Source organism: Malaclemys terrapin, chromosome 2 (genome assembly GCF_027887155.1).
Source record: "Malaclemys terrapin pileata isolate rMalTer1 chromosome 2, rMalTer1.hap1, whole genome shotgun sequence".
NCBI lineage: Eukaryota > Metazoa > Chordata > Testudines > Emydidae > Malaclemys > Malaclemys terrapin.
Genome location: NC_071506.1, coordinates 267,657,932 through 267,675,368, shown reverse-complemented (window position 1 = coordinate 267,675,368; position 17,437 = coordinate 267,657,932). Strand labels below are relative to the sequence as shown.

General features: G+C 48.0%; 1 protein-coding gene across 3 annotated transcripts in view; it reads right to left on the bottom strand.

The window, feature by feature from the left end:
* LMBR1 (limb development membrane protein 1) overlaps positions 1-15,798 on the bottom strand; it is a 218,787-nt gene extending 202,989 nt beyond the window's left edge. For all 3 annotated transcript variants that reach the window (XM_054021114.1, XM_054021113.1, XM_054021112.1), the window contains exon 1: positions 15,463-15,798. In XM_054021114.1, the coding sequence (XP_053877089.1) occupies positions 15,463-15,525 (63 nt within the window). In that variant the 5' untranslated portion in view covers positions 15,526-15,798. The remainder of the gene's footprint in view (positions 1-15,462) is intronic.
* Between the last annotated feature and the right edge of the window lie 1,639 nt (positions 15,799-17,437).

The following is a 17,437-nucleotide window of genomic DNA, read 5'->3' as shown; positions in this document are numbered from 1 at the left end:
TTTGGCCTGTTAAGGGCCCAGCACACATTGTGGGACCTGGGTGCCACACCAGCAGTGCTCCCAGCCATTGGACCTGTGCATCATAGCTACAGGATTGATGTGTGGCCACCAGCACGCCACAACTTACAGTTGCTATTTGCCAGAGGTTTTTTTCACTTATAAAAATGAAAACAGTGGCACATTACAACCGAGAAGGCAGTAAAAAAAACAGACAGCCAGGTAGCAATCCTAACTGCTTAAAAGTGGTCAGGTCACGGCCCAGGTGGCCTCCTAGGTTCTGCAGCCTGTGCCTACATGGAAAAAGCACAACCATCCAAAATAAGCTGAAACTACCCCAAGTTTTCAGGGACTAAACATCTCTCCCTAATTACTTATCCAAGACCAATACTTAGAGAAGTTTAGAAATTGCAGATGTATTTGTACTGGTCAAAAATGCAGGCAATCATAAAATGTGGGTGGCACTTTAAATGTAAATATTTGTTACTAAATGTTAAATTTGTAAAATTTCACAATATTTCCACAAAACTTAAAGTTTATATTCATAACTCTATTGTGGCTTCCCCTCTCTCTGCAAAACTGTTCCCAGAGCCCCATGCTGTTGCCATTTCTATGTTCCAGAAGCATTACAAGAATGAATATGCATCCGAAGAAGTGGGCTGTAGTCCACGAAAGCTTATGCTCTAATAAATTTGTTAGTCTCTAAGGTGCCACAAGTACTCCTGTTCTTCTTTTTGCGGATACAGACTAACACGGCTGTTACTCTGAAAGAATGAATTAAGTAGCAGCTCCTCATGAATGTGGAAACAAGAATTGCTTATGTTGTCAAAAGCAACATAGGACTCAGACACCCCTTCAAATCTGCAGGGAAAGGGAGGACAGCTGAGGTAGTTAAGTTTAATGGAATTCAAGAGTTTTTACAAATTTTAACATTCAGTAACACACACTGAAGTATTTTGTAAAAAGTTTTGTGATGACCATGTTTGAAAACATCATTCTAATTATCATCTTGCTTCCTTTTGTCTCTGCCTGCCATGAAAATTCCATTATGGTTTTAAACAAGAATACCACCAGGGAGAGAAACGGGGCAGTTGTCCTGGACCTGATCTTTGGAGATCTGGAGTGGGTAGCACCAGCAGTGCCCTATCAGCAGGTCTATGGTGCTTCACTACAATCTCTCATTCTACAACTACCAACTTCTGCTGCCCATAGAGCGCAAATGCCAGGAGAAAACATCGCACAGCATAATTCATACAGCAGAAGTATCCTGAGTGTCTGACCATCCTGAGACACAGTAATCTAGTGAGGAGGGGGGGAAAAAAAGAGATGCCAAAAAAAGAGAGGCATGAAGAGTAAAAACACTGAATTTTCTGACCATAATGGCACTTGTTATCAAAATTTAATCATACTTCTGTTGTAGCCAAAAATAAATGCTGCATACTGCTGGGAATGCCTACATTTGGAGAGGTTTTTATTTTTATTTTATTTTTTTTTTTTGAGAGTCTCTTTCTACCATCTTTGACAGAAAAATATTCCATTAAGATGGAGGGAAGTAAAAAAATAGCAAAATGAATGTTCTTCACGCCAATTAACTAGCCCCTGCTGTATACGCATTGCCATAAAGCACTTTTGAACTAACTTTTTCAAGTGCCTCTTTCCAAAGACTAAATACTAAACTATAGCCCAATACTGTTTCAAAGTTTGCCTCAACTTGCATAAAGCTATAACAATTATCACAGCTTTTGTTTAAACTTACTCTGACAACTGATTATTCACACATAATACACTTTATGGAACTTACTAGTTTCCACAAAATGTTAAATTAGCACCAGTGTTGCTATTCGGTTTCTGACCATTACTTCTATGGCTACAAAATCATCTTCTTCCACAGGTTTTTCCCTGCAAAATACACATGAGCCATTGTTTTTATATTGCCAAGAAAACTTCAGGTATAAGACAGAGTTAAGCCATTAAAAATTCAAAATCTATTTTGCTTTTCCACATGGAATTACAAAGGAATTTTGATTAAAATAAACACTGTATAGAAATGGAACTTCATAGCTAATCAGGAATGTCACCTTGCATGTCCTTGGAATACTGGGTCACAATTCTAACCACAACATTCAGGGAGACACCCATGATCTGCCAAGCATCACAGAAAAAAGGATTCTTACAAAAAAATCTTGGGGATCAAAGAGTATTTGCTTAGAAAGTAAATGCTAAGAAAATCAAAGAGGCTAAAATAGCTCACGGCACCAAGCTAACAGTTTTGGCTTAGAATGAACAGTGAACAGCACCAGAGGAAACTGGAACAATACATTTTGTTGTATAAACAAATCTACTAGGATGGAAAAAAAACGTAATTGTTCGGACAAGCCAAAAACTTAGCAGGAACTTGATCAAATTTTACAAAGCTGTGTATAATCACACCATGTTCTATTCCCTTAAGTAAGGACAGGAAATAGCACAGACTTCAGCAATAAGCATACTAAACTAACCATTAGTATCAAACTAGAGTGGAGCACTGCCTAACCTGCACAATCCACTATAATACTTCAAACAACATCTACGTGAAGAAGAAATTACAGACTCACCCATATCTCGCAGATGAGCGAGAGCATTTTTTTTCAAAAAGACAGCCAATGTTTATTTAAGGGTAAAATCCAGGGCCCACTGAAGTCAACAAAATACATATTGACTTTAACAAATTTCACTCTTGGCTTCTAAACTTCCTGTTTACTGAATCAGGTTAGTCATGTCTCAGCCTTTCCCTTTAAAAAGTTATGTACCTGTGTTGTAAGACCACATTAGTTAGGGCAGGGGTTCTCAACAAAAATTTTGGTGGCCTCAAAGTGCAGCCACCAACTCTTGCTGGTGGCTGCACTGACACTTTTTTCCTAAAATACGTAATTAACTTTAGGAAAAATAAATATGCACATGTACACATCCAAATCGTAAATTAGGGCTTTATTCCCCCCCCCCTTTTTTTTTTTTTGCAGACTAAGTAATAAAATTAATGCTTTGAAAAGTGATATTTATTAATAAGTGTTAATATCACTTTTCACAGTACACTTAGTAGTTACATGGGAGGCTGTGAAAAGTGGTAAGTGATATTAACAAACATACACATATCTTTTTTCACAGCCTCCCAACTAGCTAGTGAGTCTGCTGTGAAAAAGTGATACTTGCATGTTTGTGAATATCATTTTCTCAACAAGCCTCAAGACAAATTAAGCCCTGGATAGGGAGGTTGGAGAGGGAGGCAGCAGGTGCCAGGAGCAATATTTGAATGGATATGGGGCCGGGGGAGGCAGTGGGGGACCCAGAGTGATGTTGGGGATGAATGCGAGGCCAGGAAGGCAGCGGGAGCCAGGCGGGGTAGTGAGCCCTACCACAGCATGGCCAGCACTAGAAGTCGGCACCCTCTATGGCCAGAGCCCAGAGCAGGAGCTACACGGCTGGAGCTGCATGGCCAGAGCTGGGGAATGGAGCTTGCTGCTGCATGGCCAGAGCTGTGGGTTGCTGCCCAGGGCCAGTGCCCAGTGCCACACGGCCAGAGCCAGGAGCTGAGTGCCGAAGCCCCGGCCACGTGGCCGAAGGCAGGGGTCAGCGCCTGGCACTCGCTGCTGCATGGCCAGGGGTCAGCATCCAGGGTCGGCTCCCATCACCACACGGCTGGAGCCTGGGACCAGAGCCGAGGGTCGGCGCCTGCTGCAGTGCAGCTGGGGATCAGCACCAGGGGCCGGGAATCAGCGCCAGGGGCCGGGGCTGTGTGGCCAAAGCCAGGGGTCAGAGCCCCAAACCCCATGACTGGAGCAGCGCGGCCAGAGCTGGGGCTCAGCACCCACTGCCGCGCAGCTGGAGCCAGGGCTTAGCACCAAAGCCATGCAGAGGTGGGTCAAGGCGGAACATCTAGGAGCAACAGGGACGGGGGGGGAATGGCTGGTGCTTTGTCACCCCTTTCCCCCCCCCGTCCCCATCACTGCACGAAGGCTGTCATGGCCACATTAAAAACCCCTGGTGGCCGCATTTGAGAAATGCTGAACTAGGGAATAGTTTAGACTGCTCCAACAGCTTTTCTGGACAACAGGTCATTATGCCAGAACAGCAAATTAATTTGCATTACAGTCATCAAAGAGTCATGGTGAAAAGAGTCAGCTTTGTACAGAAGGCCACTTCCTGGTTGCTGGTTTTCAGCAGCCAAAAGGAACAGAGCTTGCAGCGCTCCATAGGCAATTCTGGCAATTATAGGCCAATAAGCCTAACTTCAGTACCAGTCAAATTGATTGAAACTATACTGAACAAGTATCACACAACAACTGGCATCCTTGATGACAGTCTAAGAGAGAGATCAAGAAATGGGTGTAGACCAGTGGTTCTCAAACTGGGGGTTGGGATCCCTGAGGGAGTCGCGAGATTATTACATGAGGGGTCGCAAGCTGTCAGCCTCTACCCCAAACCCCGCTTTCCCTCCAGCATTTATAGTGGTGTTAAATATATTTAAAAGTGTTTTTAATTTATAAGGGGGGGGGGGCGGTCGCACTCAGAGGCTTGCTACATGAAAGGGGTCACCAGTACAAAAGTTTGAGAATCACTGGTGTAGACTCTACTACTCAATCACCAGAGAAGCGATCCCTTTAAGACAAAATAGTATGTTGACAGCATAGAAAGGTTTGCATTATTATTCCCTATTCACTAAATAAATTATTTTATTATCTCCATTTGGTCAATGCAACAACTTTCACAAACATGAGATGACCAAGAGCTGGCATGACATATCTCTGGGACTTACGAGGGGGTGGGGGGGGAAGACGCACACCATTCATTACAAAGGGCTGAGAGCCTTTCATCTGGCATTTGAAATGATTTGAAGTTCACAAGCCTAGCAAGGGTTGTGGTTCGATGGCTCCCGCGACGGAGAGGTCAAAAAGACAGGATAGGTCAGATCCCATGAGATTTCCAGCCCCCACAAAAACAACAAGGAGTCTGGTGGCACCTTATATGCCCAAATAAATCTGTTAGTCTTTAAGGTGCCACCAGACTCCTTGTTGTTTTTGTAGATACAGACTAATACGGCTACCCCCCGATACTTGACACCAGCCCCCACAGGAATTCTGGGGTAGGCTTGAGGTCTTGTGGGATATGGCTCAAGATTTGGAGCCATTATAAGAGCCCAGTGCACAAGGCCACTTCCCGTTTGCTGGTTTCCAGCAGCCAAATAGGAACAAAGCATGCAGTGCACATGGACATAGGCAGCAGTCTGGCAATGATCAAACTCTGGTTGACTGTGCAGGGCACATGGTCCCAGCCCTGCAGCTGGCCAACCAAGACACAGTAGGGCAGCAGGAGGGGCTAACAGACCCATTGCAACCGCCAGATGCAGGAGGACGTGTGTTGCCTATCCTGGAGCAGGAGGCAAACAGAAAGGTCAGGAAGGGGAAAGAAAAAAGCATGATGTCGGGAAGGGAACTACATACTAAGTATCCAGGAATAGGGCAATTCATGGAGGTGATTCAGTCTGATCCAAAATGGACTGCAGCTCAGGAAAACAGTCAGGCACAGCATGGGACACCCCGGTTCCTGCAGTAGAGTGAGTTCACAAACAGGCAAGAGAGAGGGAGAGCAGGCAGCAGGGCATGGTTGTTTAGCCCTGCCCCCAAATGCATGTGTTTGGGGTTTAGCACACTCCCAACTCCTGCTGTCTCAGACACACAGTTCTGGTGGGAGCAACAGGGTGGGCTCCAGGTAGCTTCAGAGTCAGGCCTGCAGGGGCACACAAGTGGGACATGAACAGAGGAGAGGTCACAAAACATGCCCCATGGCTGCCAGGGCTTTGGAGCTGTGCTCTGGCTCTGCTCCAGCTCCAGGCAAAAACCTGCAGCTCCACTACTCCGGAGCTGCTCCGCGCTCCAGCTCCAGGCTCCGCTCCAAAGCCCGGATTTTGACTGCAGGTACAGGGGACCACAATGCCCAGAGCCCCCAGTGGACAACCCTCCAGCCACCGGCTCCTCAGATGGTAGCCTTACAGATTCCAGTATCACAGCTGCTGGCCCCATAGCCTTTAATGCAGCAATCCAGGAGGTCCACTAATGTGGATTTGAATGTAGTCTCGTATGCAGCTGCTTCAGATCAGTTGGGGGCCCATCCTTCAGTTAACACAGGAGAAGATATGGCGAGCAGATTACATGGACGTATTCTCCCTGCAATTCAGGGAGAGCCTATATTGGAGGAAAGGAATAAAGTGGAGAGGAGAGAAAAAGATAGTATAAGGCGCCCAAAGACAGAGATGAATTGGGACAACAAGCTTATAGCCTAAATCACCTACATGGGAATGATGGGACAGCTATAACCAGCAATGCATAGGCCCATGTTGAAGTACTAGATATTTTATGCAGGCTGTATAATACTTTTTGAGGCACCTCAGGGCTCTGGTAGGATAAGCAATTTAGAATGAGGGAACCCTGAACCACTTCTTGTGCTGGAATGAAACCAATCAGGAACTATGGCTGTAGTGCCCGGCTTGGGGGTGCCTGTTACAGGCCCTTACATCAATAGTGGCTATATACTGGTAAAGTCAGGGTGTGAAAAGGGGGACAGGGCGAGGATCAAGGCACCCACACCTGGCCAGCCCAGGCTTTCATGCTGGGCGTACACTGAGACAGGGAAGTGTTTCCATGCATCCTGTAGGTTTGGGCATGAATGCAGGCATTGTGGAGGCAGGCACGAATATTCAAGCTGCCCATGTTTTAAGCACACCTTCCCCAGAGGATGGGGGGAGCAACCCAAGACAGCGCAGAGCAGGGGCAGGGCCAGAATGGCTGAAAAAGGCAATATCTCCAATTAACTTGGGTGTTTTAGCCACCTTTTAAGGGATTATTCCAAGGAAGAGGATTCTATATATTTGTAGGAGGGTTTTGTTCACTATCCCATAGAAGGGGAGAGGGTGCACAAAATGGCAAATGTCCCTTTAACAGATGCGAGGTTAAGATTCAAAAGTAGGTTGGTTTGGGCAGAGTCTGTCCAGCAAATGCTGTTGCCTGATCTCCATATCTCCCCTGTGGGCCTTGTCCCTAAAAGTTCCTGGTGAATATCATCTCTTATACCCAAAAGAGAGAAATCGGTGAACAATGCAATCAACCCCAGGCTGTTCACCATGTGCTACGCATTATTCAACATTAGGCACATGGCACCTTATACTGCCTTTTTGCCTTGCTTGCAAAGAACGACATTAAGTCAGCCTTCTGCCTTTTCCCAGGCCACCCAGATGACTGCGACCTCTTTCATGATCAGCTTTATGTGCACAGAACAATGCCCATGGGCTGTGCTATTTCATGGGCAATCTTTGAAAAAATTCAGCACAAGGCTAGACTGAGCAGTCAGGCGGTGTGCAGGACGCCAACAGGTGACACACTATCTGGACAATTTTCTGTTTTCAGGCAGGATGAGTGTAAGGGGCTCCTTTGGGATTTTCAGGAGCTGATGGGCAAATTGGGTATTCCCCTAGCTGATGAAAAAAATGAGGGACCTGAGAACACATTTATGTACCTAGGTACGGAGCACAACACAGTCCAGGGGTAATCCCACCTAAGTTGGGACAAATTCATGGCACTAAAAATACATATGGTTGTTAGAGTCAGCAGGACCAAAAACATTTGTCTAAGGGATCTCCAATGCCTGTTGGACAACTTGAACATTATATGGAAAGTCATAGCCTCCGGGCATGCCTTTTGTGAGCAGTTTGCTACTGCTACTATTGAGCTATGGGCCCACACCCCTTTATGAAGGTCACTACAGAGATGAAGAAAGACCTGGCACTGATTCCTCACTCACTGTAACAGGGTGTCTGTATGGAGGGATGTTTACATGATCAAGGCTGACCTGCAAGTCCTCTCAGGTGCAGCAAGCAGGATAGATTTTGGCTTGTATTTCAGGGAGCACTGGTGTGCCCACGAGTGGCCCCAGGAATGGAGGGAGTCGAGTTTTGAAGGACATCACGTTCCTGGATTTCTTCCCCATTCTGGTCACTATTCAGGATGGGGAGTTCAAGGACAAGAGGATGAGGTTTTGGTGCAACAATCAAGCGGTTAGTCACTTGGTGAACTTTCAGTCCGCTAAATCTGCCAGGATAATGAGGTTTGTGAGGACTTTCGTTCTCCATTTTCGCCAATGCAACATTCCTTTCACTGACAAGCACGTACGTGGGCTTACCAAAGGCATAACTGATGCTCTCTCTCTCAACAGCCAGTCGACAGATTCAGAGCACTAACATCAGAGGTCACAGAGGTACCAAACCAGATGCTGGCAGCCCTATGAAATCTTGGTTGCTAGAAGCAATATCCACAGCCAAGGGATCATCGCACCATGCATCTGTTTGGCCTACATGATGGCATTTGAGGCATTCCAAGCATTCAGCGGGCTGAGAGTCTCCCCAGGGCCCATATCTCCAAAACCTGGCAGTTCATGATCTCACTGCATAGGCAATGGCTGGCACCACCGACAACAGCTAACCAGTTAGCTGTGGTGTCCTTTGACTGCGGGTCTGTAGGTCATCTGGACCCCTGTAGGGGATTCATGGCCCATAGGATGCTGGAAGGTTGGGCACAGGCTGCTGGGACACGGAGCAATGTCAGGAAACCAGTGACCTTGCAGGTACTAAGCCAATCAGTTTAGGTTCTTCCTTGCATCTGCCATTCACGGGTGGGCAGGTGTGAAGTTGTACTCTTCAAGGAAGCCTTTCTGTTGGCTTTCTTTGGGGCCTTTCAGGTCAGTGAGCTGGGGCCTTCAGCCAACAGAGACTCTTCAGGGCGGGCTCCCAAACTACATGACGTGCAGTGGGAAGGTGATTCTCTATAGCTCAAAGTCCACAGGTCAAAAACAGATCAAAGGCGGTTCAGCGAGGCTGTTGTTCTGCACCGTTCTGGTAAGATGAACCTGCATCTGTACAGGAACTGCACATATATGTGGCTCAATGCCAACCCAGCGAGGGGGGGTCCCCTGTTTCTACACAGTGACCATTCCTTCCTAACCAAATTCCAGTTTGTGGGAGTCTTTTAGAAACAGCTCTTACTCTTGATCTTGCCACCAGGAGAGCATGCCTCCCACTCTCTCTGTACAGACGCCTCAACAGTGGCTACCCAGTTGGGCATGGGTGAGTCAGAGGTCCAGGCTATAGGACACTGGCAATCCAGGGTGTGTAATTCCTACAGCAGGTGTCTGAGGGGAAGGTAATGCAGGCGGTGGGCTGTAAGCACCACAGGTTTTCATCATGTCTGCTTCCTCCCCCATGTCGATCATAAAGAATATATTGCAGCACACACAGTCGAGAATAGGGATTTGAGAGCACAGCATTGTGCACTGGGTTTACAAGAGAGCACGTAATTTGGAGAGAGGCTCACAGGTGGACATTGGAAGGGATGCGATTCTGTATTGGCATGGCAGACAGGGCATATCCTGGGATCAGCTCATGCTCTTCTTGCATGGGCTGGCACCCTGGGAGGATACGCCTGACATCATCATTATCCACCTAGGGAAGAACAACCTGGGAATGTGCTCCAACCTCAAACTGATTTTGAAGGTTAAGCAGAATATTGGACTGCCGGTGAACACATTTCCCAGTGTGGGGATAGTACTGCTGGAGATGTTGGCCCGCAAGGTTTGGCCAACTGCAGTACACCCACAAAAAGATGGCCTACAGGAAGGACCATAGAAAGTAGAAACATGGCTACAGTCCCGAGGTAGCTCTATTATCAGACATGGTCACGAAGCTCAGAGTATGACTGAGCTTTATGTAAAGGAAGGAGTGCATCTCTCTGATATAAGTGCAATATGTTCCTAGATGATTTCGGTATTGCGTGGCCAAACTTCTAGTAGCCCATGCAGGGTGGGATGGAAGCAGCCCAACTGATGCTGGTGCCTCGTGGCAGGTGCCCCATGCAGGAACGCCATTGATTTAGGCTCCAGATCCAAAAAGGTAACATAGTGGGCATCCCAAGGGCATCTCTTTATGAGATGGGAGTATCATATCTAAGCCCTGCAGCAAACAAACTGGGGCAGGAGCACTACCTGTGGGACTGCCCCACCAATGTGCTTGATGACAGTGCTCTCTGGGGGTCGAAGTATCCTGTTGCCTCAAGCCCTGGAAGGAGGAGGGATGCTAGCAGACAAATGGAAGTGCCCTTAGACTCTCCTAGTGTGATGATTGGCTCCCCCGATGGTGGGAGCCCACAAAAATTGGCAAATGATCAATGGGGTGCGAGTGACTGCAGTGGACTGTCCCCGGAGGGGTACCTTGGAGGTAATTTGACTAATAAATTTGTGGCATGGTTAAAACCCATACCACATGTGCTTGCCTTCTTCCATGCAGTGAGTACACCAATCCAGGGGAAGAGAGAACTCCTTTACTAAAGAAAAATTTGATCATATGTCAGTTTTATTTTACCTGTTTTCAAAAATGAAACATTTAGAACAGGCCAATTATAATAGAGAAATTATTAGATTAAGGATTTATTTAGGAGTTTTATCAAACCACAGAACTGTAATCTAGGAATTTCATGCAGCTGTTTTTAAAAAAGAGCATCAGAAATTATTTCATTTCTTTCATCTACAGGAAGTTTGTTGTTTCCCTTCCTAAAGCATGCTATTGGGAGAAACAAGAACTACGCTTTCCTGACACAAAACAAAGACTATTTTTATTTATATCACACAATCTTTAAAACTGCTAAAATACTAGCAGATTTGGTAAAGTTCACTCACTTGTATACTGTCACATAATCCATCAGAAATTCACTCCATTATAACACTATGTAACTAATGCCAAACTCTTCCCTTAGTTATATCACTGCCTCCTACCCTGGTTTAAATTTATGTTATATGCACACATCAGAAGGTGGAGCATATTATCTCAATTGTGGAGATAACTATGCACAACTCACTGTTAAAATACTGGAAAGTGGTGGTATTTAGGTTACAGTACAGTTCCTGATGTGGATGTTGTGTGTATTGCCTTGATTAGCAGGGGACAAGACTCAGGGTAACAGGAGGGTGCACAAGAGTGTTACTGTGTACTTCATTTAGCTTCAGGAAGCATTGGGGAGATAAAAAGAAATTGGGCTAAAATGATACTCACCATATACTTCATAACTGTTAAGAGGTATAGGAGGCTGCAGGTAAGCTGGGGATACACTCTCACTTAGCTATAGATAGGGACTACTTTTATTTCTATACTTCTAAAATGCATTTATGAGACGCTCTGGCCACACTGTACATGAATTTAACAAAATACACATGAACTACTTCTACATTATCCCTTCTATCAAAACCCTGAGAAAACAGATGGTCTTGCATAATACTAAAGATCAATAAACTGGCTCAAGAATATGAAAGACAAGGTGGACGAGGTGGATTTTTTATTTGACCAACTTCAGCTGGTGGAAGAGACAAGCTTTTGAGCTTTACACAGCTCTTCTTGAGGTATGGAAAAGGTAAACAGCTAAATACAAGGTGGAACAGACTGTCAAGCATATGGAGTTAAACACTGCAAGAAACCACATAAAATGAAGTGGGCAATTAACACCTCAAGAATGGCTCAAGAATAGAAAGTCCTTCACTGAGAATACTTTGCCTCAGTTATCTAAATATAGGTACCCCTAGCAAGATCATCAAATAAACTTAGGCTATGTCTACACTATGGCTTTTGTCAGCAAAATTTATGTCGCTCAGGGGTATGAATAAACCACTCCCCTAAGCAGGGGTGTGCACAACGAGGGACAAGCAGGGTACGGGGACCACCAGTCAGCGGGGCACAGAACGCTTCCAGGGTGTGGAAAGTGAGCTCCGCTGACACCAGGCCAAGGCAGGAGATCCAGCTCCTCCGGGCTGGGCGGGAGAGCGAGCTCCACCAGGACGCAGGAGGAGGGGAAGAGAGCCAGCTCCTCCGACCCCAAGGCCGAAGGAGGGAGAGCCAGCTCCTCGAGCTGCACAGAAAGTGCCCCTCCAAAAGTGGCCAGTTTTTTATATCTGTGCACGCCCCTGCAAAACGTAAGTTACACCAAAGTAAGACCTAGTACAAGAGCTAAGCTACTGCTTCAGGGACATTTACACGTATAGGTGAGTTAATCTTTGCTTAGTTTTTGGCAGGTTTTGGGCATTTACAGGCACTGTATACTGTCACACTGGGCTGTACAGGGAAAGGTAACATGGAGTCATGGTTCCAGTCTCAGAACGTGGGCACCTTGACGAGGCACAAGAGGAAGCATCACATGTGGGAGCAAAACACAGGCAGGGCACTGGTGGATAAGGAGGTACACAGGAGCCCAAGGACTACGTCTACACTACACACCAGTGTCAGTGGCATGTAGTGTACATGTAGCTATATGCTGCAGCAAAAAGCAAGCTGCTTCCACAGTGCAGTGTGTGGCTACACATGTCAATGAAAGACTCCAGCAACAGGGAGGCACCGGGAAAGGTTCTGCTGACAGCCTTTCACTGAGGGGAGGAAAGGCTCTGGTAGGGGTGAGGAAGCTGGGAACCTCCCCGTGGCAGGCAAAGGCTCCAGCAGCAGAGAGCTCCCCAAGCTTTTTCCTGCTGCTTCTCCCCAACCAGAGCCTTTCCCCACTTCTGGAATCTTTCCCTCTAGTGGGGAAAGGCACTGGCAGCAAGACAGTACACTGCTAAAAACAGCAGCCTAGATAGGGCAGCACAGCTTGGACGAGTAGAGTCGCCATAGGATATGTACTCACATACTGACCCATACTTTTCACGCATGTCTTTACTTGCCTAAGTCATGCCTCTTTGGCTACGCTGCTATTTATACCCATGATAGGGGGACTACATGGGTAGAGGTACACTATATGCCGCCAAAAGAAGAGGGTAGTGTAGACATACCCTAGGAGTGCAGATTAAAGGAAACATAGAGGGGTCATGAATGGAGCAAGGGAGAGAGGGCAAGGAAGGTGGGTGCCCAGGAAACTTCAAGCCTTTCTCTATACTGAAAAAATCCTCATCCCCTGTATCCTCATTTCCCCGCCACTATTTGCTATTTCTATACCCCACACTGATGGAAGTCTCACTATCACATACATCTCCTACAGATTCGTTAATATGTCGAATAGAGGAGCCATGTTTTGTGGGCCTCAGGATCTGTTGCAGTAGGGACCCCCTCCAATAGACCTTTTGCACCAAACTTGGTTAAACTTTTCGCGCTCACTTAAGAAAAACAGGAGAAAATATGTAACTTGAACCAGCTTCAGTAGAGTCCAAACACCACCCACAACATATTAAACTTTAACAAAAAGTTCTACACCTTTTTAGAAACTATGGAAATGAGTACTTAAGGGATCCAGTCAGGTTCCCACTGCCAAATAATCCATTCACCGTCATCCCACCCAAACTTAATATCGCTGTCTAATAAAATTGACAAATATGCCATCACAAAAAGCAACAGAGGGTCCTGTGGCACCTTTAAGACTAACAGAAGTATTGGGAGCATAAGCTTTCGTGGGTAAGACCCACGAAAGCTTATGCTCCCAATACTTCTGTTAGTCTTAAAGGTGCCACAGGACCCTCTGTTGCTTTTTACAGATTCAGACTAACACGGCTACCCCTCTGATACATGCCATCACAAGTTACTAGATTATGAAATCATATTCTTATTCAAGGGATCAATTTTCAAATATAATCTAGTAATGTATATATCTTTGCATATATGTTTGCAAACTTTATAAGAGTGGTATGGGTCAGTATGAAATGGTATGTTTCCAGTACATAGCATGTACCTTTGACTGTAATAGTCTGCCCCCACTTCACAGTACTTATGTATGCACCATATACTCCCACATGTGGCTGGGGGAGAATGAGACAGTACAGAGTGAGATCCCTACCAGAACCCTCTATCTATGTGTATTGTGGCATCTGGTTGTTTCCAGAGGCGCTTGGGGCAGTTGATACCACCCATATGCTCAGTGTATTTCTGTGTTTGACTATGGGAGAGAGAGGAGCATGGGACAGTACTGGGGATGGCATGAAGGGAAATTTTAGGGAGGTACGAAAGGAATGTATGCTCTCTGTACACACTGTGTACTCCTACACTTGGCTGAGGAGAGAAATGAGAGCAGTTGTAGGACAGCATGGTAGACGGGTGACAGGACACATGTAAATACTGTGTATTCCTATACTTGACTGGTAGGAGGCATGATGCAGCAGCATGAGGGTGCAGGTGGAGTACAGAAGCATAGGGATGCAATGTATCCTCTGTACATTATCACTTATCTGTGGAGTTAAGAGTTAAGGTTAAGAGATGCAACAGCAGAGAGGGTGTTATGGGGGCACAGGTAAGCCTCCCCAGGCACACCATGTACTCCTGCACCTGGCTATAATGGATAAGAGTCATGAAACAGTATCAGAGGAAATACAGGGTGGCTCATAGGGTAAGTTGGAGTGGCACCATGGGTAAATAAATAGGTAGTATTATAAATGGAGGGCAGTATGAGGTGACAGAGTGTGATATGGGGCAGTATGAAGGTAGGGAGGAATAGTATGAGAGGATGTAGTGTGGTAAAATAGGAGAATACAGAGACGGAAGTGTGAAAATGGGATATATAGGGCAGGCAGGATAGTGAGGACACTATGAGGGGGTTATAGAGTGGAACAGTGAGGGGCACTATGAGTAGATTAATGGGGAGGTAGGATGGTGGTAGGTTACAAGGCAGGCAGGATGGTCTGGGGCAGTGTTAGGGAGTTCACAGGCAGGCAGGATGGGGTTGAGGAAGAGTCACAGAGAGGGCTGGATAGGCAGGATAAGGATGGGGATTCCAGAGCAGGCAGGATGGAGAGGAATGGTATGAGGGGTGCTCCAGGGCAGATAGGATGGGGAGCACAGGGGGGTTCCACTGTGGGCAGAGGAGCAGGGGTGGGATGCAAAGGAACAATATACAAGGGGGTTCTGGAGTGGTCAGGATCGGGGGGTTGGTATGAGGGGGGAGGTTCTGAGACAGGATAGGGGTAGGTATGGGGGTGATTCAGGAAAGGCAGGGGGTTTGACAGCAGGATGGGGTGAGGGTTCCAGGGCAGGCAGGATGAGGAGTGGATGGGATCAAAAAGGAGGGCAGGAAAGGGGTCGGTATGAAGGAGGTTGGGGGGGATGTGGGGGTGGTATGAAGAGGGATTCCGGGGGGGGGGGGGAGGATGTGGGGGTGGTATGAAGGAGGGTTCCAGAGGAGACAATATGGGGGTCAGAATAAGAGGGTTCCAGGGCAGCTGGGATGGGAGGGGTTCGGGGCAAGCGGGATGAGGGGAAGTGGCATAGGAGCATTGGGGGGACAGGACGGGGGTCGGAACGAGGCGAGTTTCCAGGGCCGGATGGGGGGACGGTGTGACAGGGCGGGCGGCATGAGGGGCAGGATGAAGGGGGGTTACAGGGCGGGCTGCATGGGGGGTGGGGGTTCCGGGGCGGGTCACCCCCGTACGCACCGTGTACTCCCGCACTTGGCTGTGGAAGTTCTGCTCACGAATTGTCACCTCGTCCGCTTCCATCCTTCATACTCCCGCAGCCCCGGCTCGCAATGGCGGCTGCGGCCGCCGCTTCTGCTCCTGCCCCTCCAGCGGCGGGCGGGAGACCATGGCCAGCCGCAACGCCAACTGCTCCCCGGGTCCCTGGCGGCGAGCGAGGCGACAGGCGCCACCGACAACCCCAGCGGCACTCGCTATCTCCGGGGGCTGTCACCGTCCGGCGGCGGAGGAGGGGAAGGCCCAGCCTCTCTGGCTGCGTCACAGCGCGGCAGAAGCGTCCGCTGCGCCACCATTAGCCCAGCCCCCGGCCGGGGGCGGGAGAAGGGCGGGGCTAGCCGGGGCTCAGGGGGCGTGGTCAGAACAGCCCCGAGGGCGCGAGACAACGAGAGGCGGGACCTGAATGTCCCCAAGCGCCGAGGCCAGGGAGGAAGGCGGAGCTAGTACGAGCGCAGGGGGCGGGGCTAAGAGGAAGGCGTGGCTAGCACTACCCCGAGATGAGGGGGCAGGGCAGCGGGCGGGGTCAGCACTGACCCAAAAGCGGAGCGGGGCCCAAACGGCCCCCGGGGGCGGGGCTAGGTGAGTAGGCTGCGGCCGTTCGGAACAGAGGGGTGGGGAAAGGCGGAGCTAAACTATAAAAGCTGGGCGCAGGCGCGAGCGGCGACAGTTACGGGGCGAGGAAAGGGAGCAGTGGGGAGGCGTGGCGTGGCGTGGCCCAGCCCAGAGTCTAGTCTCTGATTGCCACGGTTGTAGCTGATGAAGTGGGTTCTAGCCCACTAAAGCTTATGTCCAAATAAATGTGTTAGTCTCTAAGGTGACACAAGGCCTCCCCGTTGTTTTTATGTAATGTAAAGGACGTGGCTCAGTGGTTAAGATGCTTGATTACAAACCTGAAGGTTGTGACTTTGAGTCTCACTGAAATGCCACCTCCAATTTACCCTGCCATAGGCACCGACTCCGTGGGTGCTCCGGGGCTGGAGCACCCATGGGGAAAAATTGGTGGATGCTCTGTACCCACAGCAGCTCCCTGTGGCCCCGCCCCTCTTCCCTAGCTCACTTCCGCCTCCTCCCTTGAGCATGCCTTCCCCACTTCTCCCAGCGCTTGCCACCGACAAACAGCTGTTTTGCGGCGTAACAAGCGGTAGGAGGGAGGGGGAGAAGGCGGGGTGCGGATTTGGGGAAGAGGTTGGAATGGGGGTGGGGCAGGGGTGGAGTCAGGGGGGCGCAAGCACCCACTGCGCCAGGAGAAGTTGGCACCCATGTACCCCGCTGCAAAAAGGTATCTGATCCATCAGGTTAGGGCAGTCAAAAGCAATTGGATGTGATGCTGGCCACATTGCCCCTTCACATGTAGGGTTGCCAGTTTTCTATTTGCTGAAAACCGAACCCCCTTGCTTAGCCCCCTTTCAAGGATTGGTATCAAATTCCAAGGGAAAGACCTACAAAATAACGTGAGAACAACAAACATGTTAAAAAGAGCAGGCTCTGAAAAATAGGTGAGCCCTGAGTTATTCCCTCACTGCTATTTACATGTAAAAATTCATCCCTAACTACTGTTCACTAATGAACATAAGAACATAAGAATGGCCATACTGGGTCAGACCAAAGGTCCATCCAGCCCAGTATCCTGTCTACCAACAGTGGCCAATGCCAAATGCCCCAGAGGCAGTGCACTAACAGGTAATGATCAAGTGATCTCTCTCCTGCCATCCATCTCCACCCTCTGACAAACAGAAGCTAGGGACATCATTCCTTACCCATCCTGGCTAACAGCCATTAATGGACTTAACCGCCATGAATTTATCTAGTTCTCTTTTAAACCCTGTTATAGTCCTAGCCTTCACAACCTCCTCAGGCAAGGAGTTCCACAGGTTGACTGTGCGCTGTGTGAAGAACTTCCTTTTATTTGTTCTAAACCTGCTGCCCATTAATTTCATTT